The 18,570-nt window shown below is 47.6% G+C and overlaps 6 protein-coding genes and 1 non-coding gene across 7 annotated transcripts; all 7 read right to left on the bottom strand.

Annotated features, from left to right (window-relative positions):
* Positions 1 to 922: 922 nt before the first annotated feature.
* Positions 923 to 2,395, bottom strand: TERG_04505 (uncharacterized protein; the record flags this gene model as incomplete). Its single annotated transcript, XM_003235404.1, has 1 exon — positions 923 to 2,395. The coding sequence occupies one exon, from the start codon at positions 2,393 to 2,395 to the stop codon at positions 923 to 925; it is 1,473 nt and encodes a 490-aa protein (XP_003235452.1).
* Positions 2,396 to 3,313: 918 nt separating this feature from the next.
* Positions 3,314 to 4,570, bottom strand: TERG_04504 (uncharacterized protein; the record flags this gene model as incomplete). Its single annotated transcript, XM_003235403.1, has 1 exon — positions 3,314 to 4,570. One exon carries the CDS (start codon positions 4,568 to 4,570, stop codon positions 3,314 to 3,316), a length of 1,257 nt encoding a protein of 418 aa, XP_003235451.1.
* A 3,323-nt stretch (positions 4,571 to 7,893) lies between these two features.
* On the bottom strand, positions 7,894 to 8,823 carry TERG_04502 (uncharacterized protein; the record flags this gene model as incomplete). The annotated part of the gene is made up of 2 exons (XM_003235401.1): positions 7,894 to 8,190; positions 8,224 to 8,823. The coding sequence occupies 2 exons, from the start codon at positions 8,821 to 8,823 to the stop codon at positions 7,894 to 7,896; spliced, it is 897 nt and encodes a 298-aa protein (XP_003235449.1).
* A 575-nt stretch (positions 8,824 to 9,398) lies between these two features.
* Positions 9,399 to 13,764, bottom strand: TERG_04501 (uncharacterized protein; the record flags this gene model as incomplete). Its single annotated transcript, XM_003235400.2, has 1 exon — positions 9,399 to 13,764. The coding sequence occupies exon 1, from the start codon at positions 13,077 to 13,079 to the stop codon at positions 9,399 to 9,401; it is 3,681 nt and encodes a 1,226-aa protein (XP_003235448.1). The 5' UTR covers positions 13,080 to 13,764.
* A 41-nt stretch (positions 13,765 to 13,805) lies between these two features.
* Positions 13,806 to 13,877, bottom strand: TERG_10542. Its single transcript has one exon. It is a non-coding gene; the product is annotated as a tRNA-Arg (tRNA).
* Positions 13,878 to 14,144: 267 nt separating this feature from the next.
* On the bottom strand, positions 14,145 to 15,256 carry TERG_04500 (uncharacterized protein; the record flags this gene model as incomplete). Its single annotated transcript, XM_003235399.1, has 3 exons — positions 14,145 to 14,257; positions 14,323 to 15,035; positions 15,120 to 15,256. The coding sequence occupies 3 exons, from the start codon at positions 15,254 to 15,256 to the stop codon at positions 14,145 to 14,147; spliced, it is 963 nt and encodes a 320-aa protein (XP_003235447.1).
* Positions 15,257 to 15,807: 551 nt separating this feature from the next.
* On the bottom strand, positions 15,808 to 17,254 carry TERG_04499 (uncharacterized protein; the record flags this gene model as incomplete). Its single annotated transcript, XM_003235398.1, has 4 exons — positions 15,808 to 16,390; positions 16,463 to 16,580; positions 16,641 to 17,013; positions 17,075 to 17,254. 4 exons carry the CDS (start codon positions 17,252 to 17,254, stop codon positions 15,808 to 15,810), a joined length of 1,254 nt encoding a protein of 417 aa, XP_003235446.1.
* Positions 17,255 to 18,570: the final 1,316 nt, after the last annotated feature.

Here is an 18,570-nt window from a genome sequence, read left to right as displayed (position 1 = left end):
TACACGTGACTGTCTATTCTCCCCGTTTCCCAAAGAGGAAAGTAAGACTTCAACAAAGTATATTATGCGGTGTTGATATGCACTTCCGCATCTTCCGCTTCTTATCATATATTGTATTGATAGATGGACGAGAATGTATTGAGAAGACGATCAAGAGAGTTACGCAGGCAACTGAGGCGTGAAGACCAGCAGCAAGACAACATTCAAGGTGATGGATGGATTGGCTTGATATTGGGACAATTTGTTAGGAGCTATTGCTCGATATGTTATGAAAATTAACCATGATATACCAAAAAACAAGAAACCGGGTAAACTGTCATATCATCTAATGACAATCCATCAATATTTACTTGGTACAGGCGCCGTTATATAGCACTTGGAGCTAGAACACCAGGCACTCGTACTGCCACGATAACCAGATATGGGACAACAGCTTCCAAACTGAGTACCAGTGCAGGCATTGTTTCCAATAAAATGCGGCCTCCACTCACTATTTACCAGTCTTATAATAAACTGCAGGTGTTCGTTAGCTAACCTACAATACGAATCAGTGGATGAGGTACGATGACGGGGTGACTATACAGCACAAGATAAAGACTGCAAACGGCCCATGCCTTGGGGATATCACGGACTATCTACAGCTGTGTTAGGCCCGAAAGTTACTTTGATATCGTACTATTTCACTTCCAGTACCAGATATGTAACTAACAGTTACTTTTGATATCAAGGTTAGTTAGGCCAGTGGGCAACACAGACTACTTTCTCTAGACTGATCACACGCTTAAGATATACGCAGTATGCTTCATTTTATTTATATACAATTTATTAATGGTAAGAGTCTAACAAAATGTCTTTCTATAGAGTAGTCAACCCAATCGTATAGACCCGTGAAATTTAATATCTATAGAGTATTGACGTTAAATTACCATGACGGCGAGATATAATAGTTCCTCCAACGCTCTCCATCGGCCTCCCTAAATGTATCAAGCGTGCCATTTACCCCGTTCGCCCCAACAGACCAAACGCCATCGTCAATGAGCTTGCGCCAACAATTGAATAAACATTCCAACCGCTGGGCCCGCCGGTCGCCGCCACCAAAAGGCTTGTATCCATGTTGAAAGAGGCTCCCTATATTTCCTACAAGAGACCCGTCGCTTTTCCGTGCGCCTAGCCCGGTTTCTTCCCAATCACGCTCCATGAAGTTGAAGGGAAGTAATAGCCGAAATCCTTCCTCCGCATTGTCAGAGCTATTCCGCATAACAGACTCACTATAGACACCGGCATTCACTCGAGGTGGAATGTTTGAATGGGTAGATGATGCACTAAAGTCGTGAGTAAATGCGCACGTTGTGCTCATTAGGTGAACCGGATGCTCCCCGGCGGCGGGGAAAAGGCATACGGGGGGTATTGAATAAGGTGAGGAGCGGGGTAGGCTGGTGTATGGTTGCTCCGCTACAAACCCAGCCTTATCCATCGCGGGCAAGACAATCCCTGGGGCAATGCGGTGGAATAGAGGCCGTCGCGCACGAGTCAGAAAGGCACGCGCAAAGCCAGGGTCAGGTACTGAAGCAGCGTCCAGGACGGCCGGCGGTACCAGCGGCGGCTTTGAACCATGGTGGTTATTATTATTATCGATATTATCAACCGCACTGCCACTTTTGCTGTGCAATATACGTGCCTCGATGGCCTCACATAACCGGTTCCACGCGGCAATACAAGTATCGACCTGGATAACACTGTAGGGCCGCCACTCCCAACACCCGAACTTCTCGCAGTCAAATAAGCCTGGCTCATCAGGGAGTGAGCCTACTACTTTGCCAATAATAATTAGGTTGATCCAGCTAGAAAGCACTGTTTCAAGCGGGTGCCAGAGCTCCTTATACTCCTCAATGGGCAACGCTTGGTCATAGGCGTCCATGTGCATAAAAACCACAGCGCAATGGGAGCCTTGATGGTAAAACAAACCGCCACCAGATTCAATATTCATTCCACCTTCATAGAGGTTCACCAGACTATCTGCTGGCATATCTTTAAGAACGGCCGTAATGTTGTCAAAGAGATATGCCGGACCATTGAAATAGTGAGCATAGAAAAACAAAGCTCCAGAGGGATGGTAGTGGTAAAGAGGCAGAATCGCTGCGTCCAGGAAAGCCTCTAGAGACCGATGGAGTCTAGGACGAAGAGCCTCTGCAGCAGCACCATAGACAGCAAAATATGTATAGCTATTTCGGCGCAGAGCATCCAGCGAACGGCCCTGGGCCAGCCAGGCATAATGTACCAGGTAGTTGTGTAGAGCAACGCAACGGTCGACATCCATCCCTTCTGTTGGGTCGCGGGCTGGGTTGTCTGGCGTGACCACCTGGTCGCTGATATCTGGGAGCTGAGAGACATCCATGACTACTTACCTAGCAGCTACTCCGTATTCGAGTAGAAAAACGAGAAATGTAGAGAATTGAATGTACGGAGCAGTTGTTTCAATTTCATGGTTAGTACCGACTGTAATACCTAGTCTCACTACCTGTATATACTACTTCGTACCTGGGTTTATTTCACATAACGTCCTGCATGTTCGTTGTAAATCCGCCCGATGTCTCAGTAGAGTTAGGCTATATCCAACTCTATTTTTCGCTAATCTCAATTAGGCTGCAAATAGGGTTTATCCCACAAGTCTTGGCATAATTTGGATTATGTAAATAATCAGGCACATAACTTCCAATTCTTAAAGAAGAAAGGTCAGACGTCCTTATATGAGCATTGGTCGATCTTCAAAATCATGCTGGAAAGTAACAGCAGCACTTCCTGGTGTTATATCCAAGTGGAAGTCTTGGTACTTACCACCACCGAACATTACAGTAGAATATTGGATATACGTCTGCGAGAAGACCAATTGCTCCATCCATAAAAATCGCTGGATATGATTTTGATACATATTCTGGAGGTATTTCTAAATTTCATAAGTCATGCACAAGACAAGTGTGCTGGAGAAGGCAAAAACAACAAAAACACCACCGCCAATAAACCATTTTTCCTGTCATATGTGAGAACCCGACCAATGGGCGAACTTGAGAAAATATGTTCAACTTGAAACAAACCCCAAAAAGCAAGCGTGTCAAACGATGCTAGGTGAAGTATCCCATTGCCCGCTCCTTGACATGTAAAAGGAAACATCGAAGAAACAGAAAAGATCAGCAAGGGGAAAAAGAAGGGAAACTGAGAGACAAAATGCCTTGTCAAAAAAATGTTGGCCAAGTTCAGCTTGTCAAGTAAATGGAAACTGAACTTTAGATCACTTTGTGTCATGTAGCTTGTTCTTTTAGACACGGAGTGGGAGGTAGTGTCCGCGGCGGCGGTGCATGGGGGCACGCTTGCCTGGAAGAGACTCGCAAGTTACTCCAGCGGGGAGGTTCATGAGGACAGTCCACTGGCCGCTAGCACAGCGCTGGTACTGGGTGCCAGAGCAGCTCCACTTGCCCTCCTCAGTGCATGGTCCAGCATGGGCAGTGCCGTTGCCGGGTGGGGTTGGTATGCCGGTACCGGTTGGGACAGGTGCAGTCGGAGCAGTTGGGTTGGCAGTTGGAGCTGGAAGAAAGATGCCGCCATTTCCAGGGCTTGAGTCATTGTTGGCTGGAGCAGTTCCAGTGGGGCCAGGAGCGTAGGTAGGAGCCTGGGTCGGAGCTTTGGTTGGGGATGGGACAGTTGGGGCATAGGTTGAAGATGGAGATGGAGAGCCTCCCTTGTCACCACCGTTACCACCATTTCCGCTGCCGCCAGATCCGGCCTTGGGGGAGCTTCCTCCCATGTTGGCGCAGACAGCATCACCCTCCTTTTGGAGACGGTTGGGCATACCGGCCTTCTCGACAGAGTCACCGCTTACTGGGAACATCACATCCATACCCTCGGCAGTTTCACAGTAGGGCTGGTTATCAAGTTGGACGTTGGCGATGAAGATATTTGGCATGTCAGCGCGCTTTGCGAGGGGGGTAAAGCTGCGTGGGTCAGGCTTGGGGGTGGGCTCCCAGCGCTTCTTGGAGCCTCCAGTGACTTTGATGGGGGCACAGTTCATGTACATCTCACGGTTTCCGATGCGGTTGAACCAAGTCCAGGCAAGAGTGTACTCTCCAGGAGCAATGCTAGGTGGGATCTTGAACTCGAACTTGGATGCTCCGTGTCCGTTAGGGTCCTCTGGAAGGTTGCCGTCGACGTTGGCAGGGCAGCCTCCAAGGATAGAGTGGATGACCTTGAACTCAGAGTTCTTGGATGGCTCCTTGTCGGTGGTAAGACTGACCTGGCAGGATCCGCCTCCGTGGACTGCAGAACCCTTGAAGGTCAGGGGGATGCTCTCGCCAATAGAAAACACGTTCTTGCTGGAGTCGAACTTTCCAGGTAGATAGCTGCCACCAGTCTCCTTGGACGCGGTGAACTTGCAAGGATAGTCAGCTCCGCTTCTGAGCAGGGGGCCGTTGTCGAGGTTCTCGGGGTTGAAGGGGATTGGGCTCTCCATGACCATATGGGCGTTGGCAAGGCCCATAAAGGTGGCAGCAGCGGCAACGAATGCTTTGGAGTAAACCATGGCTGCGGTGTTTGCGGATGTTGTTTTTGTTGTTCGTACTTGGTCTTCTTGAAAAGAATGGTATGGAAACGTTCGACACGATAAGACTTTGAAGTTGTTAAGGACTGAAGGTGATCAAAGTTGACGATGAGGCTTTATATATCTTTCTTTCAATCACTTCGTGCCAGACGATGTAACTGTAAAGAAAGATAGCAGCTCTGAAGGAACTTTGTCGACAGTTGCAGATTGCTAATTGATCGAACAGTCAGTGCCAGCTCTGCGTAGATGTCACTCAACTTTGCTAGAAGTGAAGTTCGTTTTGGTGGAAGAAGATGGATGAAGTAGAAATCTCCCGAAGAGGAAATTCCCGACATCATCACCAACGAGCAACACCAGCAACACCAGCAACACACTCCGACACATATCAATAGCGACAATAGCAAGAACAACAATTCGGTATGTCTCACCTCGAAGATATAATTCGGCTGGGAGAACCCGAACTATACGATTTGAACGCAAAGATGCAAATGCCTTTACTAGAAAAGGAATGTTATGTTCTTCTGCAGTGCCACAGGCAAGCAGGTAAGGAGTGTGTATAAAAAGGAAGAAAAGAGGGACTGGCCCTAAAGGAGAGAATCTAATGAACAAGAGTAGATCGAGTCGAAACGTTCCAGCGTGATGAAGAAAAGAAGAAGAGAAAGCCGGAAAGACAGAGGAGGAGTGACGGCCTTTAATAGTTTTTTTTTTTTTCCCCTGCCAGTATAGCAGCCCATCACGAATCCATCCAACTGCCGAAGTCTGCCTGTTCCACAAGCCCTGGTGCCTTGGTATTCTCAAGCTGACCTGTACGATGGGCCATCCGACTGGCCTTCCACTCGCCAATCCAAGACGTAGGTACATGAAGACAGGCCACGGCATGCACACGAAAAACCTACATTTGAAACACCCAAGAGGGGCATCTGGAGGGAGGAGTTTTGGCGCCCTGAATTCTTGATTCCTGGGGATATACAGCGGGATTGGCCCTCTCCTGTCCCCACGCAGCCACACGCTAGGCTTGCTCCGAAAAAGAAACCACGAAGAGCCCCACGACGAGTTGTGGCACCAAGCCGATGAGGGCAAGATATGTCACACAACAGCTGACGAGTGTGGCCCAGCACCGCGGGATCATTATTCACTCTTCCTCACCGGCTGAGTCGGTAGATTCCGTATATTATTTAGTTACTAGGATGGAATCCATCTTGATGAACAAAAAGGAAAGAAAAGTAATATCTTTCACGCCACATTGAGCGATTCAGCGGCCCCAAGAACTTGTCAGTCTTGTCCAGGGGCAGAAACGTTAAGTGAATGAGAAGTGAAAAAGCTTGCATGTGGTGGTGTTGGGCATCGCTCTCTCATTCGCTTGTTCGGTGAGGAAGGGCCATTTTCTTGCCGCTGCTGTGTTGCGTGTATATGCCAGGGCGAACGGCTTAATCTTGCCAGTAAGAGCCCTATCATCTTTCGCCTGTGGAAGCATCATCTAACACATGGATGGTGTTTGGCCTCGCAGAGGGGTCCATATTATCTGCAATCCACACTGCAAACGAGCAACCAACTTGATGATCTCAGGCAAATCCGGATGTCTCCTAACCGCCAGCAACGAATGACGGCTAGGATTCCCCGCTCCTGGCAGCTGGGCATGGTTGTTGTCCTTGTTAAAAGTCCAGTCCGCCACATGGATTGGTGGACGATCTAGCAGAGGCCCTTACCAGATCTTCAACTGGCCGCTTGCTCTTTTCTGATCTTTGCATGAGATCCACCCTCGTTGAGGGCGTCATGCCAGGGCGAATTTCTCATTGGTTTATGTATTTAAGTGACTTGTGAGAGATCCAAGCCCGTTCAGGGGTGTACAACCACTCAGATGCATCTGGAATGAAAACCTGAAACAGCCTCCGTAGTTGGCGCTCAAACGGGTACCCCCTGCACACCAGCATTTATCCGAACATCTAAGTAGAGGAGAAACAGATAATAACGGTGTACATAAGCCTTGGAAACCGGGGTATTCTGCACCGCTTTCAAGCCTAACCGCCGACTTCGAAGCGATCCCGGACAGAACTTTCACCATTCTACATGAATCTTCCAGAGTAAGTGCCCATCCAGGGTTTTATGTGGGATGGCAAGATCTACGTTTGCGTTAGACCGAAAAATGGTTGATCCGTGGCTCAGAGGCAAGCCTGACCACAGCCAAACCCACAGATACGGCAGCACCCACAAAAGCGACCGACAACCGGCCATCTGACCCGTGTCTGTCGATGGCTCACAAGCCTCTGACGTAGTTATTCTGCCCCATCCATTTCGGGAAACAACATGAGGTCTGATTTCAGTTGAAATTTTGAGAACGGGCAATCTTGCGCTGAGGCACGCTGTTCGATTTGTGTCGACTGTTCTAAAATTATGACCACCCTGGACCATGACTCGGCGGTAAGACAATGATCAATGCTACTTTTCCAGGGTCAACCCCTGACGAAATTATGAGTATCTACGGAGTACTCCGTGCAGTTCGTGCATACATTTCATGGCGGCATTTGAAATATCTGCCTTACATTTCCTTTACAAGGTGGGTTGCCCCGAGTGTGATCCTCCGAGGATTTTGCAGTTAACTACATACATAAGGCGCCAGTTAAAACAGACAAGCTGACGGGGTGTCTCTTCCCTTGTCTAGGTCAACGTAAGGCTCGCACATGAAGCCCAAACGGCTCACTTTCCCATAAAGTGCATCTCACTCCTCAGTACGGATAAGCATGCTACAGCTGCGTTACAATGACCAGCAAGAGGCTGTTGAGGGCTATGCATAGAACGACAGGAACAATGTTAGGAGCAAATAAAAGACTTTGAAATATATCAACCTGCGAAAAGTTCCGTGCTTCGTTTGACGATTCCGGATACTCACGTCTACCCAGTCTTTTTATTCTCGTCTAACAATTTATGACATGTTTCATTTTATAGCCAAATAGCGCCTGAATTCCTGGTTCTACCAGTGATGAGAGAAGCTTCTTCCGTAGTATGCTGAAATTCTCATTTCCACCAAAGTCTGGCGGGAAGCCATACACCGTGGGAGAAGCCTTTTGGCTCTGATGAGTTCGAAACATATTCCCCCCGAATTGCCGTGACTTGGGGTGTGTGCCCCGTTTCAAGTGAATATTCTGGCCCAGCGGAAGGCTCCAAAGAATTGCCACGGGGTTTCGAGTCCACGTCTTTTATGAAGCAGGAGGGAATGAGTAGCCTAAAGGAAAAGAACACCACGTCTTCCCTTTCGGCTACATACACGTTGACCGCCATGGCAACGCACGCTCTGTATCTAGTGCTGTTCATTTCTTTCCCTTCTTCTTCCCTTTCTCTGTCGATTGAGCTTTTTCGAACCCTCCCTTGACCAACGCATCCCTAGCAGCAGCGTTGATAATTCGAAAACGATCAGGCCCAAGTTTTACTCCGCCGTACCATCTTGTCACAACGACCACAACGTCCCAGACATCCATCAACTGCATAAGATGTAGCAGTCTTCCGCCAGCTGCCGTTTCGCCGTCGTCATCAAAATCTTGAACAACAGTGTCGCGACCTGGCTGTTGTTGTTGGTCGTTTGAAGATTGCTGGGATTGTCGAATGCGCTATGCAGTGATATTGTGGGTTGCAGACGCGACCTTTTTTTCTGTTGCGAGAAGATGGTCAAGATATTTCTCTGCCTGCTCCTTGGATTCTACTGTCGCTGCTCGCGCCACAAACACAGATTTCTTCTCTGTAATCGCATCCGATATTACCCACGGCGGCGGGGTAGCCAGGCCAAGGGAATGCATGTCCTTCTCTTCGAGCGTAGACGTAGACGGTTCATCTATTGGCAGAGTATTGTCGTTCTTTTCTTTCTCGTTCTGTGCCGATTTTATCTCATTAAACCGCTCTTCTGCATCGACGATCAAATCGTAAAGGCAAACTGACCCCTCCGTCCATACTCTTTCAACAGAGTCTGCTAATATATCCGCATATCTCTTCCCTTCGCCTCTCGCTCCGCTGGAGGCAGGTCCAAGAACACGCGGAGGAGTTGTTGGATAATTGGAGCCAAATCCTAGCAGAAACGAGACAGTCTCGTGGCTGGGTATTGTAAGTATTATCGTGTGCTTTACGGCCAATTCGGCACGCGGAGACGAGGATGTAAGTGTTATCGTAGACGGGCCATATATGGCATTGATAGCATCGATCTCTTCGGCCAGGTCTTCATTCTCTATTATCTGCCCTTCGCTATCCATGGAGTGAGCGCTTGCGAGATTGTTATCCCCGCAGTCAAATCGATGGAATTGATGTTGGCAACACACACGGCTGTTATGGGATGGTGGTTAAATATCCACTAAATGCAACTCCACGAGAGATATCTGTAAAGGCCTAACGGTTGTGTCTAACTGCTAAACTCCTTTCTCGTCTCTGGTTGTTAGTATCAAAATAAAATTGGCATGGAGTTAACTAAAAACTAAAGTGTTCCAAACCAGGAACGACGTCATCCCAGGCTTTTAGTTAACTAGCGAACTTTCTAGCTCCTAATAACACCACCACGCGTCACGTATAAGATGATAAGCTGTGCTGCTTCTATATAGACACATAGTCCCCTGTTTGGTAACTTAGGTTCATACCCCATGGACGGCATCCCTGCAGCGGGACGATGCTACAGAAAGAGAAGAAACTGATATTAGAATATTGGTAACATTGCTAGATAATACAACCCGGATACCATTAGACAAGTGCGGCATTGAATCCTGCAAACAAAAGCCAAAAATGCACAGGAAGGTAAAAGACGTATTTTCATTACTCTAATTAAACTGCTCTATTTCTACAACCCAAGACCTGTAACATCTTCACTCGTAGGGCACCAATTATCCTCCTCTAGGAGATCCGCTTCCACTTTGTATGGTTTCCGTCTAGAAACACAAGTGGCGTATGAAGAGATGGAAGATGAGCGTGGAAGCTCATCCTCCGATGTGTCACCAGTTAAGTCAATGCATGTAGGCTTTCCCAGCCGCAAAGATTGCTTCTTGGTTTTGCGGGGAGATCGTAATGGATACCTACGGCGCTTTGGTCTGGAAACAACGTCGCTATCCTCACTGCTGATCTCGATTGTTTCTCTTGGAGCAATCTGAGGGATCTGAGAAGTCGATGGCTCGATCCGCTCGTTCAGACGCTGGGACTTGCGAGGAGATCTAGCTGGGCTGCTTTGCCGATTTCGAGCTAGAGCTAGTGAGATATGCCGATGAACACGATGTTGACCATCTTGATCCAGAAGCTGCCTTTGGGAGATTGGTGGGCCATCTAATTGCTCGGCTTGAATGGCTGGTTCCAATGGGGTGTACGGTATCTCATTAGGAGACGTCCCTGGTGGCCGAGCCCAGGTGGCGTAAGGCCCTTCATATAGAGGGCCTTTACCAAACCCAAAGATGGGATGACGAGTGAGCTTCCCAGAGGCCACCAGTTTCTTCGACTCCAAGATACCGGCCACAGATTCTTCGCAGTCGTTATTGGTTTGGTTATTCACTTCAGCGGCATGGTAGGCTAGATCTAAACCGTTCTCCCGGCTAAAAGGCGCTGTTGAGAGGATATGGACAGATCCACCACTATCACCAATTAGTAAGTTGGTTTGATCTGGAGACAAAGCCCCGGACATAACCCCATGATTGAAAGTGGCAATATCCTCGAAAATTAGATCGTCTGCGGACCGTCTTATATCCCATGTTTTAACAACTCCATCCGAACCTCCTGTAAAGAACGTAGAACCACTCCACGTTGCCAAACAAACGCCGGTATCATCCTCTTCTTGTGTAACAGATGTATTCAACTGGTGAATGGGCTTCCCATGCCCAAGCTTATGGAGCACGCTAGATGGGTTACGGCGGTCATAAACGTAAGTCAGATTATCTGTACAACTGGCCGTGACATAGTTATCGTTGCTCGGACAGAAAGTAATTTCATTAATGTCCAAGGCCGGGCACTGGAAGGAGCTAACTTCGTACCGTGTCCTCAACGGATCATAGAGATAAACTGTTGACCGCACATTGGTCAATTTCGAAGTAGCAAGTTGCTGGGGTGTCGAACACCCTGCAATGAATAGTGGTTGATTCCGGTGCCATTTGATGTCCGAGATATGGAGTGACATTTCCCACTCTGCAAACTTACGGACGTCGGGCGCTTCAACCTGCCAAAGGACAATTGATCCATACTTCGAGGCGGCTAAGTTTAAGCGAATGAGCTTTCGCGACATGCCTGCAGCTAAAAACCCACTGCAAGAAGAATTTGTGCCCCATGCTAACGAAGACGGCACATATCCTTGATATTTTTCTAATTCAACACAAGTATGTGTGCCGTTTGACATTGGAGACCAGATCCGGACTGGAGTTGTGTCTTGACAACCAGTACCTACAAGGCGGTACTGGCAATCCGAAACAGCCATAACGTCAAGCTTCTCAGGGTGAAATAGTTGCTGGATGCAACCCACCTCCGGTTGTGTGTCCCAAACCCTTACAGTTTTATCGTAGCTCGCCGTATATAAGTATTTTTCAGACCACTGCACTGCACTGACTGTCATGTAAAGATCCGGGTCAAGGTTGTTGTACGTGGCTTGGTTGGTAAATTCTCCACCGGAGATGAAACGACGGGGTATTCTATGGTCAGGCAGCTCTCTTATAGAATCCATAACTAAATTTCCCAACAGCAGGTTGTTATTGCGGTTATACTGCATGTTGTTCTCCTCGCAATGCGTACTGGTACCCGCAATAAATTGTGTCCCATCTAGGGACCATGACAACACCAAAACGTCGTGTGAGGCGCCTTTCCAAGTTTTCCATAATTCCCATCTCCTAGACTGCAGGGTTCGTAGGCTGGCGTTGACTGGGTTCCGTCCCCGATGGTTTGTGAGACCCAGTTGCCGGGATCGCATCAGCGCCGATGGAAACTTATCATCTGAGCTGGCTAAAGGTGTTTCTGGTGAGACCGGAGAAGAGTATACGACAAGACTTGAGGGCACATTGGGGAGAGACTTTGATAGTGCATCGGAAAGGAACCGCATAATAGAGTTGGCTTTCCTGAGCTGCAATCCCTTGACAACATCACATTCTTGAAGAAGAGAATTGATATTAGCACGATCAATTTTGGCAACTAAATTTTTACACCCTTCTGACTGATGAGTATCTCTAAATATTTTCTCAATTTGCTCGAGTATTTTTTGATACTCCTTGGGAATCCTCGCGTGGGATAGGAATAGATAAGCTGGGTCAAAACTAGGGGGTAGAAGGGTAAGCAAATGTTTTAACCTTCGAATTTTTTTGGTAATCAGTTCAATATCAAGAAATTGAACTGCACGAAAGAGATGATCCTGAATAGGAGTCTCGTCCTCTGGTATCGGATGCCCACAAAGAAGGGTATAGATTGTTTTCATCTCGCTTGTAGAGAAGTCTACATGGTAAATGAAGCTACGGTATTGATTGTCTGGCGGAAGTAGCCTTGAGCGGTTGATCCTTTGATCCGCTAAGATATATGGGAGTTGAACCGGCGGATCCTCTTCGTTGAGGCACAGAGGAGAAATTAATTCTCGCAAGATACATAGTTGTCTCGATCGATATAAACATCGAGGAGGTATAATGTCAATTCGTTTCCTAGCCAAACTTGGGACCTGTGGCGAGTATTGGAGGTTAACAGGTTCTTCAGGGGCCGCCGGTTCATAGCCATCTTCGATTTCGACAAAGCCGGGGGGTAACGCATAGTAATTGGTTGGCTGTTGTCTTTCACGCCGGGACCGCCGCTGTGGGGTTGAATTGTTATTCCTTCTCGACATGTTTGGTGAACCTGGTGGCCTTCCTCGTGGCCGTGTAATAGGAATAATAGGATAAATTTGGGCGTTACCAGGCGATTCTGATGAACGAGAGCGAAGAGAAACGGATGAAGCAAGCGTCCATGAAGTGTGATGTGAACAGAGAGAGTGGGAGGAATCAACATTGGAAGTTTCCGGATCTAAGATGTTGTTATCTTCCTGCGTTGCTTCGGGCAACAAAGCCCGCATTTTACTAGGGCCATCTGAAGTTGCGTAGAACACTTCGTCAGCATTAATGGCTTCTCCTGACCGATTATGGTTGTAATTTGCTGAGACATCGTTCTCGATTATGCCGGGAGGCTCATTTTCCACGTTATCATTCTCATCTAAGAGAGTCCCCTTGATAGGCGCACTACTTCTTTCAGGGGACCTTTTGCTGGGAATATTCTTAAAATTGTCTGCAGATGTCGATGGAGCCGAATTAACCACTTCAAAAGGAAAGTTCTGCCTATCAGTTAGGCATTCAGCCTTTCTCTTTAATGAATTTGGCTCTCTTGGAGTTGAAGATGGATGCTCTCGGGATAGAAATTGTCCAAGCAACCGCCGTAATTCCCGCTCGGGGTCAACATCATTTTCGTCATCATCGGAATCGGTGCCTAGCACCTGGGAAATCCGTTTACTTCTCCGAGGTAGTGATGTATTACCAAGCTCCATATGCCAAGCTATACAGGATGCGCTTCTCTTCTCAAACCACTAGTTTTAGTCAGTCACTAAGCGCTAACAAGTCCCAATACAAAAATCAAGGTACTTTACCACCCATATACGTATATATATGCATGTGTACATACATATACTAGTTTCGTTACGTCTGAGTCTTCACATCAGAATTCTTGCATAGATGTAGTAGCAAGTAAATAAGGGGATGATGATCTTTGATTGATAAATGGAGTTTTCCGAGCTCAGATGAAAGAAGGATACCAAGCAACCAGATATACTATCCCCAGCCAATACGGCAAGCTTCCCTAGTTGAAGATGCCTGGAGAGTAGTAGTAGGCTATGTATGTGCCTCAAAAACCAAGTAATTGGACCCTATACATCGAGACGGAAAATTCCGCTATATAGAGATATGACTTCTGCCAACGGCTCAAGAGTAGTGAATATCACTATTGACTGTTGTGTCGTGTGGAGTCGCGTTGGTGCAAAGAAATTGAGTCGCGATTTTCAATCATCCAACTACTTATTACGTAATAATACCCAAGTCACTTGCCGGTTTATTTGAGTACCGGGGGGTAACACCATAGAAAAATAGAAAATACGTATAGACAAGTAAAGAGGAGGGAAATAATTGACAGATATCATACCACCGTGGGAGAAAAAAAAAATATGCAAATGAAAACAGGTGATGGAAAAAAAAAAAAAGAAAGAAAGAAAAGAAAAAATCGAACCTGGCAGGACTCGAACCTGCAGCCTCCTGATCCGGACTCAGATACTCTACCATTGAGCCACAGGTCCGGCTTTAACTTTGGCAGTACGGGGTTTACAGTTATATAGGAGATCCCCTTGTAATTGTAGCAGTTTCTATCGCGTCAACGTACAAGGAAGACGACCAAGAAAGGGGAAAGGGTGCTGGTGTTGAATATTTCGTCTAGCTATATTATAGAAGGATTTGTGTATTTGTACAATGGGACCACGTCTCGCCCCTGGACGCTCCGGCTCCTCTCTTACGGAGCTTATTAAGAAACTACGCAAAAATGCCTCCTACCCCTTCTCAGGGGTCGTTTACTTCCGGATAGTTCGTCGGCGGAGAGCAACCATGCTGTCATAGAGGACGTCCTTAAAGGCAAACAGGAAGGCAGCAGTGAGAACACTCTGACTGACCTTCGGTCCAATTCCTATAAACAATCATAGGGTTAACTGCCCGTTTGCGTCGGATCAGGATATAGAATTTGGAACGTACCTTTATACAGACCAGCCCATCCTTCCTCCTTGATGATTTTCTTGAACTTGTCGTTCAAACTCTCCTTTGGTCCCTCCTTGTTGGCAACATGCATCCGGCTCTTGACGGTGATGTATGGGTAGGTGATGGAAGTAGCTAGGAGCTTTCCGAGGGCGCCCAGATAGAAAGCATCTGTGGCAGTCATCTTTCTTCGCCGCTCAACAATGTTCTTCAGCTGCTCGAAGAAAGTATACTGCAGAATAGGGTTGATGACCAAGATAAGAGCCGGCAGAACTCCAGCGAAGAGCGCCGCCGGGCCCTCCTGACGCAAGAGGTCCTTCAGCGTCTCAATAGTCGTTTTCGCCTTCTTGTCACCGCCTTCGGTGGATGATCGCTGAGCCGTCATACGAGTATTTACTACCCAAATAGGGTTGGTAATCATCACCGTAGCGCTACCAGCCAGTGCGCCAGCAATCATCGATTCCGCAGTTGTAAGCTTCTTCGAAGCCCTGCCGGCTCTTGCAGCGGCTTTCTCGAATGCAGCGCGAGTCCATTCGTACCAATAGTAGTAGACGAAGTTGGTAACGCTGATGCCGAAGACGGCGGACTCTAGGCCAGAGTAAAGTCCCCTGATACCTTCTCGCTTGATGATATGGCGGATGGCCTCGATCGTCGAAGAATCAGCACGCTTCGATTCGACTTGCGCACGGGTAGAGAGTGTGATCAGCGGATATCTATGACCATAAAAGGCTTTAGTTAGCGTATTCATCTAGTAATGATGGGTTAATGAGAGGAGAGGAGAATTAGGGGAATCGCACGTCAAGATCATGGACAGGATTCCACCACCAGCGCCAGCCAAAGCATGCGCAATATTGTCCCCCTGTTGCGCAGCAATGGTAGGCGCAGGCTTGGATTTCTGAGTTACAGAAGTAGCAGCTGCTTGAGACTGAGACATCTTATATATAGAATATATGGTATACCGTTTAATTGATTAAGACAGATGCTGGGCAGGAAGGGTAGTAGTTGAGCGCAAAAGAAAAAGCAACCGACCAACAGCGAAAACGGCGGAGAAAACGGGAAACGAGCGAAAAGGAAGACGCAGTTATATAACCAGAAGATCGTAAGTGCCAAAGGGCGGTCGTAAGCCGGCAGAGAACCGATCGTGCTGTGTTCTGCGTCTCCTTGTGATTTTTCTCATCCCTGAGACGAAGAATCTCTGGGTGTTCATCATATGACGTTTAGCCGCGGTCGATTTGCCTCGGCTCTTTCCCAATATGGACACCATCAGTTTTCTTCGCTCCATGAATCACGGAGTTCCTGTTAATACATTAAAATGAATATGGAGACAAATAAATACATAGATGTTTCGCTATGAGCTGAATTGAATAAAAAACGCCAGCACTAGCCAGACGCCGGCGATGACAATCATTTGTGAACCTCCCAATGCCCCGTAACTAAGTGCCTGAAGAATAAATAAACTGCCACCGTAAAAGAAAGAAAAGATCATTAAACAGGGGACCTAGCCTCCCAAGGCTTGATCCTCTGTTCCCAGTACTCTGCAATGTTTTCCTTTGACTCCGTCTGTATACAGACTTCTGTCACTTTCGTGATCTCATCCGTGTTCTGCTCAGGGGGCTGGACGATGGCCTCCTGACTGCTCGCTACTTCACTTTGTTGTTTTCGCTTATGCTTGTGTTTTTTGCGGCCGGCGCTATGTTTGGATGCGTTGCTGTATTTGGACATCGGGTAGCTATCATCGCCAGTCATAGTCGATACGCTGTAATCCTCACTAAAAAATTTCTTGCTGGGACCAGAGCTGACGGTGACTGTCGTTAGCGATTTTGTCTTCGTTGCATATGAAGATGAGCGAGATTTTTCTCCGTATGAGAACCATCCGAACCCTTTTGAGGATGCTATGCGTGTGAGGTGTTTGCCTAGAGGTCCGAGGGCGGGTATCGAGGCCGTGACTATGACCAGATAGTGCTTTAAGGATCCCCACATAGCCAGGTCGGCCATCTTCCAGGAATAGTCTGAGTCACTACCAATGCGGTAGATATAATAAGCCTTCATAACAGGTGCAACAAAGGCACTTTGTAGATTTTAAAAAAGTTAGAACCTTCAATAGGACGATTTCAACGGGGAAAAGGTGCAAGGCACATACATTAAACTCAGCGAAAGGATTAACGAAAGTGTGATTTTAGTGCGAAGAGGCATTCGGAGTTTGGATATCACAATTACAGGATATCCTGACAGGATAAGATCAGATAAACAACAACATGCTACAAACGGATATGTAGTTAGCATAAAGCCTAGCTTCGGAAGGAGAAGGTCCATCTAACCGCTTTGAAAGTAGGCTGAGGTCTTCACAATGCTCTTTTCCCAGCATTTACCTCGAATGAGTGGATTCCATGCTGCTTCTGTAGGCCTGCACTGGCCTAATATAATGAATACGTCCGTGGTGTTGACAAGCGTGAGGAAAGTTATCCCGAGGTAGAAGTAAAGGGCGTGACTTTTTGCTTTGTCCACGACACGCAAGAGCAACAACGCAGCAGACACCTTTCCCCAGTTCACGGCCAAATCATGCATAGGCCCTGAAAGCCAGAAATATTTGGTTAGTTGTATAACTTGGCTTTTCGTGAGGTCAGCCTGGTGAGTGCCCAGTCCGTTATCAACAGAGGCGTTGACGAGAGCTGAATGTGCGCATCCGAAAATCTGGCAGTAATGAGTTAGACCCTGCTTCGAGTTAATATCAATAAAAAAGACAGAATCGTACCAGTGCCGGGAACATAAAGGCATCGTCCCATCCGAAAAGTTTTGTAAGGCAAGTGCGCAACCAAACCCGCACTGCAACCACCAACGTCGCTATAACGAAGGAAAGCCATGCGGCACCGAGGACCATAGGTCCTTTATCATCACTGGATGACCCTTGGCCGATATCCCAATTTGAATCCATGCTCCTCGACGAATCTCCTTGTTTAGCTGTCGGGACTATCCGGCCGGTTTATTCGGAAACCTCACCCAGTGGATCTCGATTCGAGAGGCTTGTTAGGGTCCCATCAGTCGTAGCCAAAGGAGGAATTGGATGAGGTGAAATTAGTGAACACAGGAGGGTATGGGTAGTGCTCGTTTCAATGATAAAACGGTCTGGCAACAGTTAACCGTTCCAGGGCAAACGACTCTCATGGCGTAAAATGCTTCTAGCCTTTTCTCTCGGCGAGGTCGGCAGCTTGGTAGTCACATATGTCAAAGGAACGCCTTCCCATGACACACGAAAAGCAAGTTGAAATCGACAACACCATCACCACCATGCATAGCTTGACATGGATGTATAAGGTTGAAATCATGGAAGCTTGCGAACGCCTTCATTTTGTGATAGCTGACCGCTATTGGATGCGAGCATCTCCCGCTCTTGGGAGTTCCTTGACTTGCCACACCTTCGGGCCAGTTAAGATGGCCGTGGCTGCCAACTATGCATGCTTATGCTCCGCCCGGCCGTCCCCGTCTTGAACTGGAGCCGCGTTTTAGACCGAAGCTTTGAAACTGAGAGGGAACATGGGACTTATATTGGGGCGGGCTGAGGAGAGACGCTGTGGCGTTGGGTTATGGACATGCTATGGTAAGCCAAAGTGTTGACCTGTACACACTTGGCGTTACACTATCCTGGACTTTGCATATTTTAAAGGTAGATCCCAGTCCGAACTCTGCAGCAGAGAGTATCGAATCGATCTCTAATATCTCGTGCCTGCCGCGTTTCCCAAGCCCTGGATGCCAGGAGGTCTTATCCATGCATATATGCCGGGGCACATATATATATACGGCGTGACATAATTTCTCTCCCCAATCTTCGAGAAGATCTGTCGAAGAGTGGAGGAGTTCAGCTCGCCAAAGACATCAATTCTTGGAAGGAGAAGCGTGTCAATCGCTCGTGTTCATCTCTTGGATGATGAGATTGGGAACATCAGAAACGAGGCTAAGATGACTTGACAGGCCAGTTGATGTTCGTTCCAAGCCAACCCCCGAAGGAATACTGGAAGCTGCTCGTACTCCGTACTTGTCCTGTCAACTCGGGTTGTCCTCGATATCTTTTGCCGCCATGGCGCCGTGCGAACGCTCAAAGCCCCTAAAAAAGAAAACGGAGAAAGCATTGGTACGAGGCCCAAACGCTCGCTAGTTAGACGTATCGGTACATCTGGAGATCATCGCCTCCGCCTATGGGAAGGATCAGGGCTTCAGAGCGAGGGCTTGGACTCAGGAGTCCTTTGCTATCTG

This window comes from Trichophyton rubrum (genome assembly GCF_000151425.1).
Source record: "Trichophyton rubrum CBS 118892 genomic scaffold supercont2.4, whole genome shotgun sequence".
NCBI classification, from domain to species: Eukaryota; Fungi; Ascomycota; class Eurotiomycetes; order Onygenales; family Arthrodermataceae; genus Trichophyton; species Trichophyton rubrum.
This window is presented reverse-complemented; position numbering and strand designations above follow the sequence as displayed.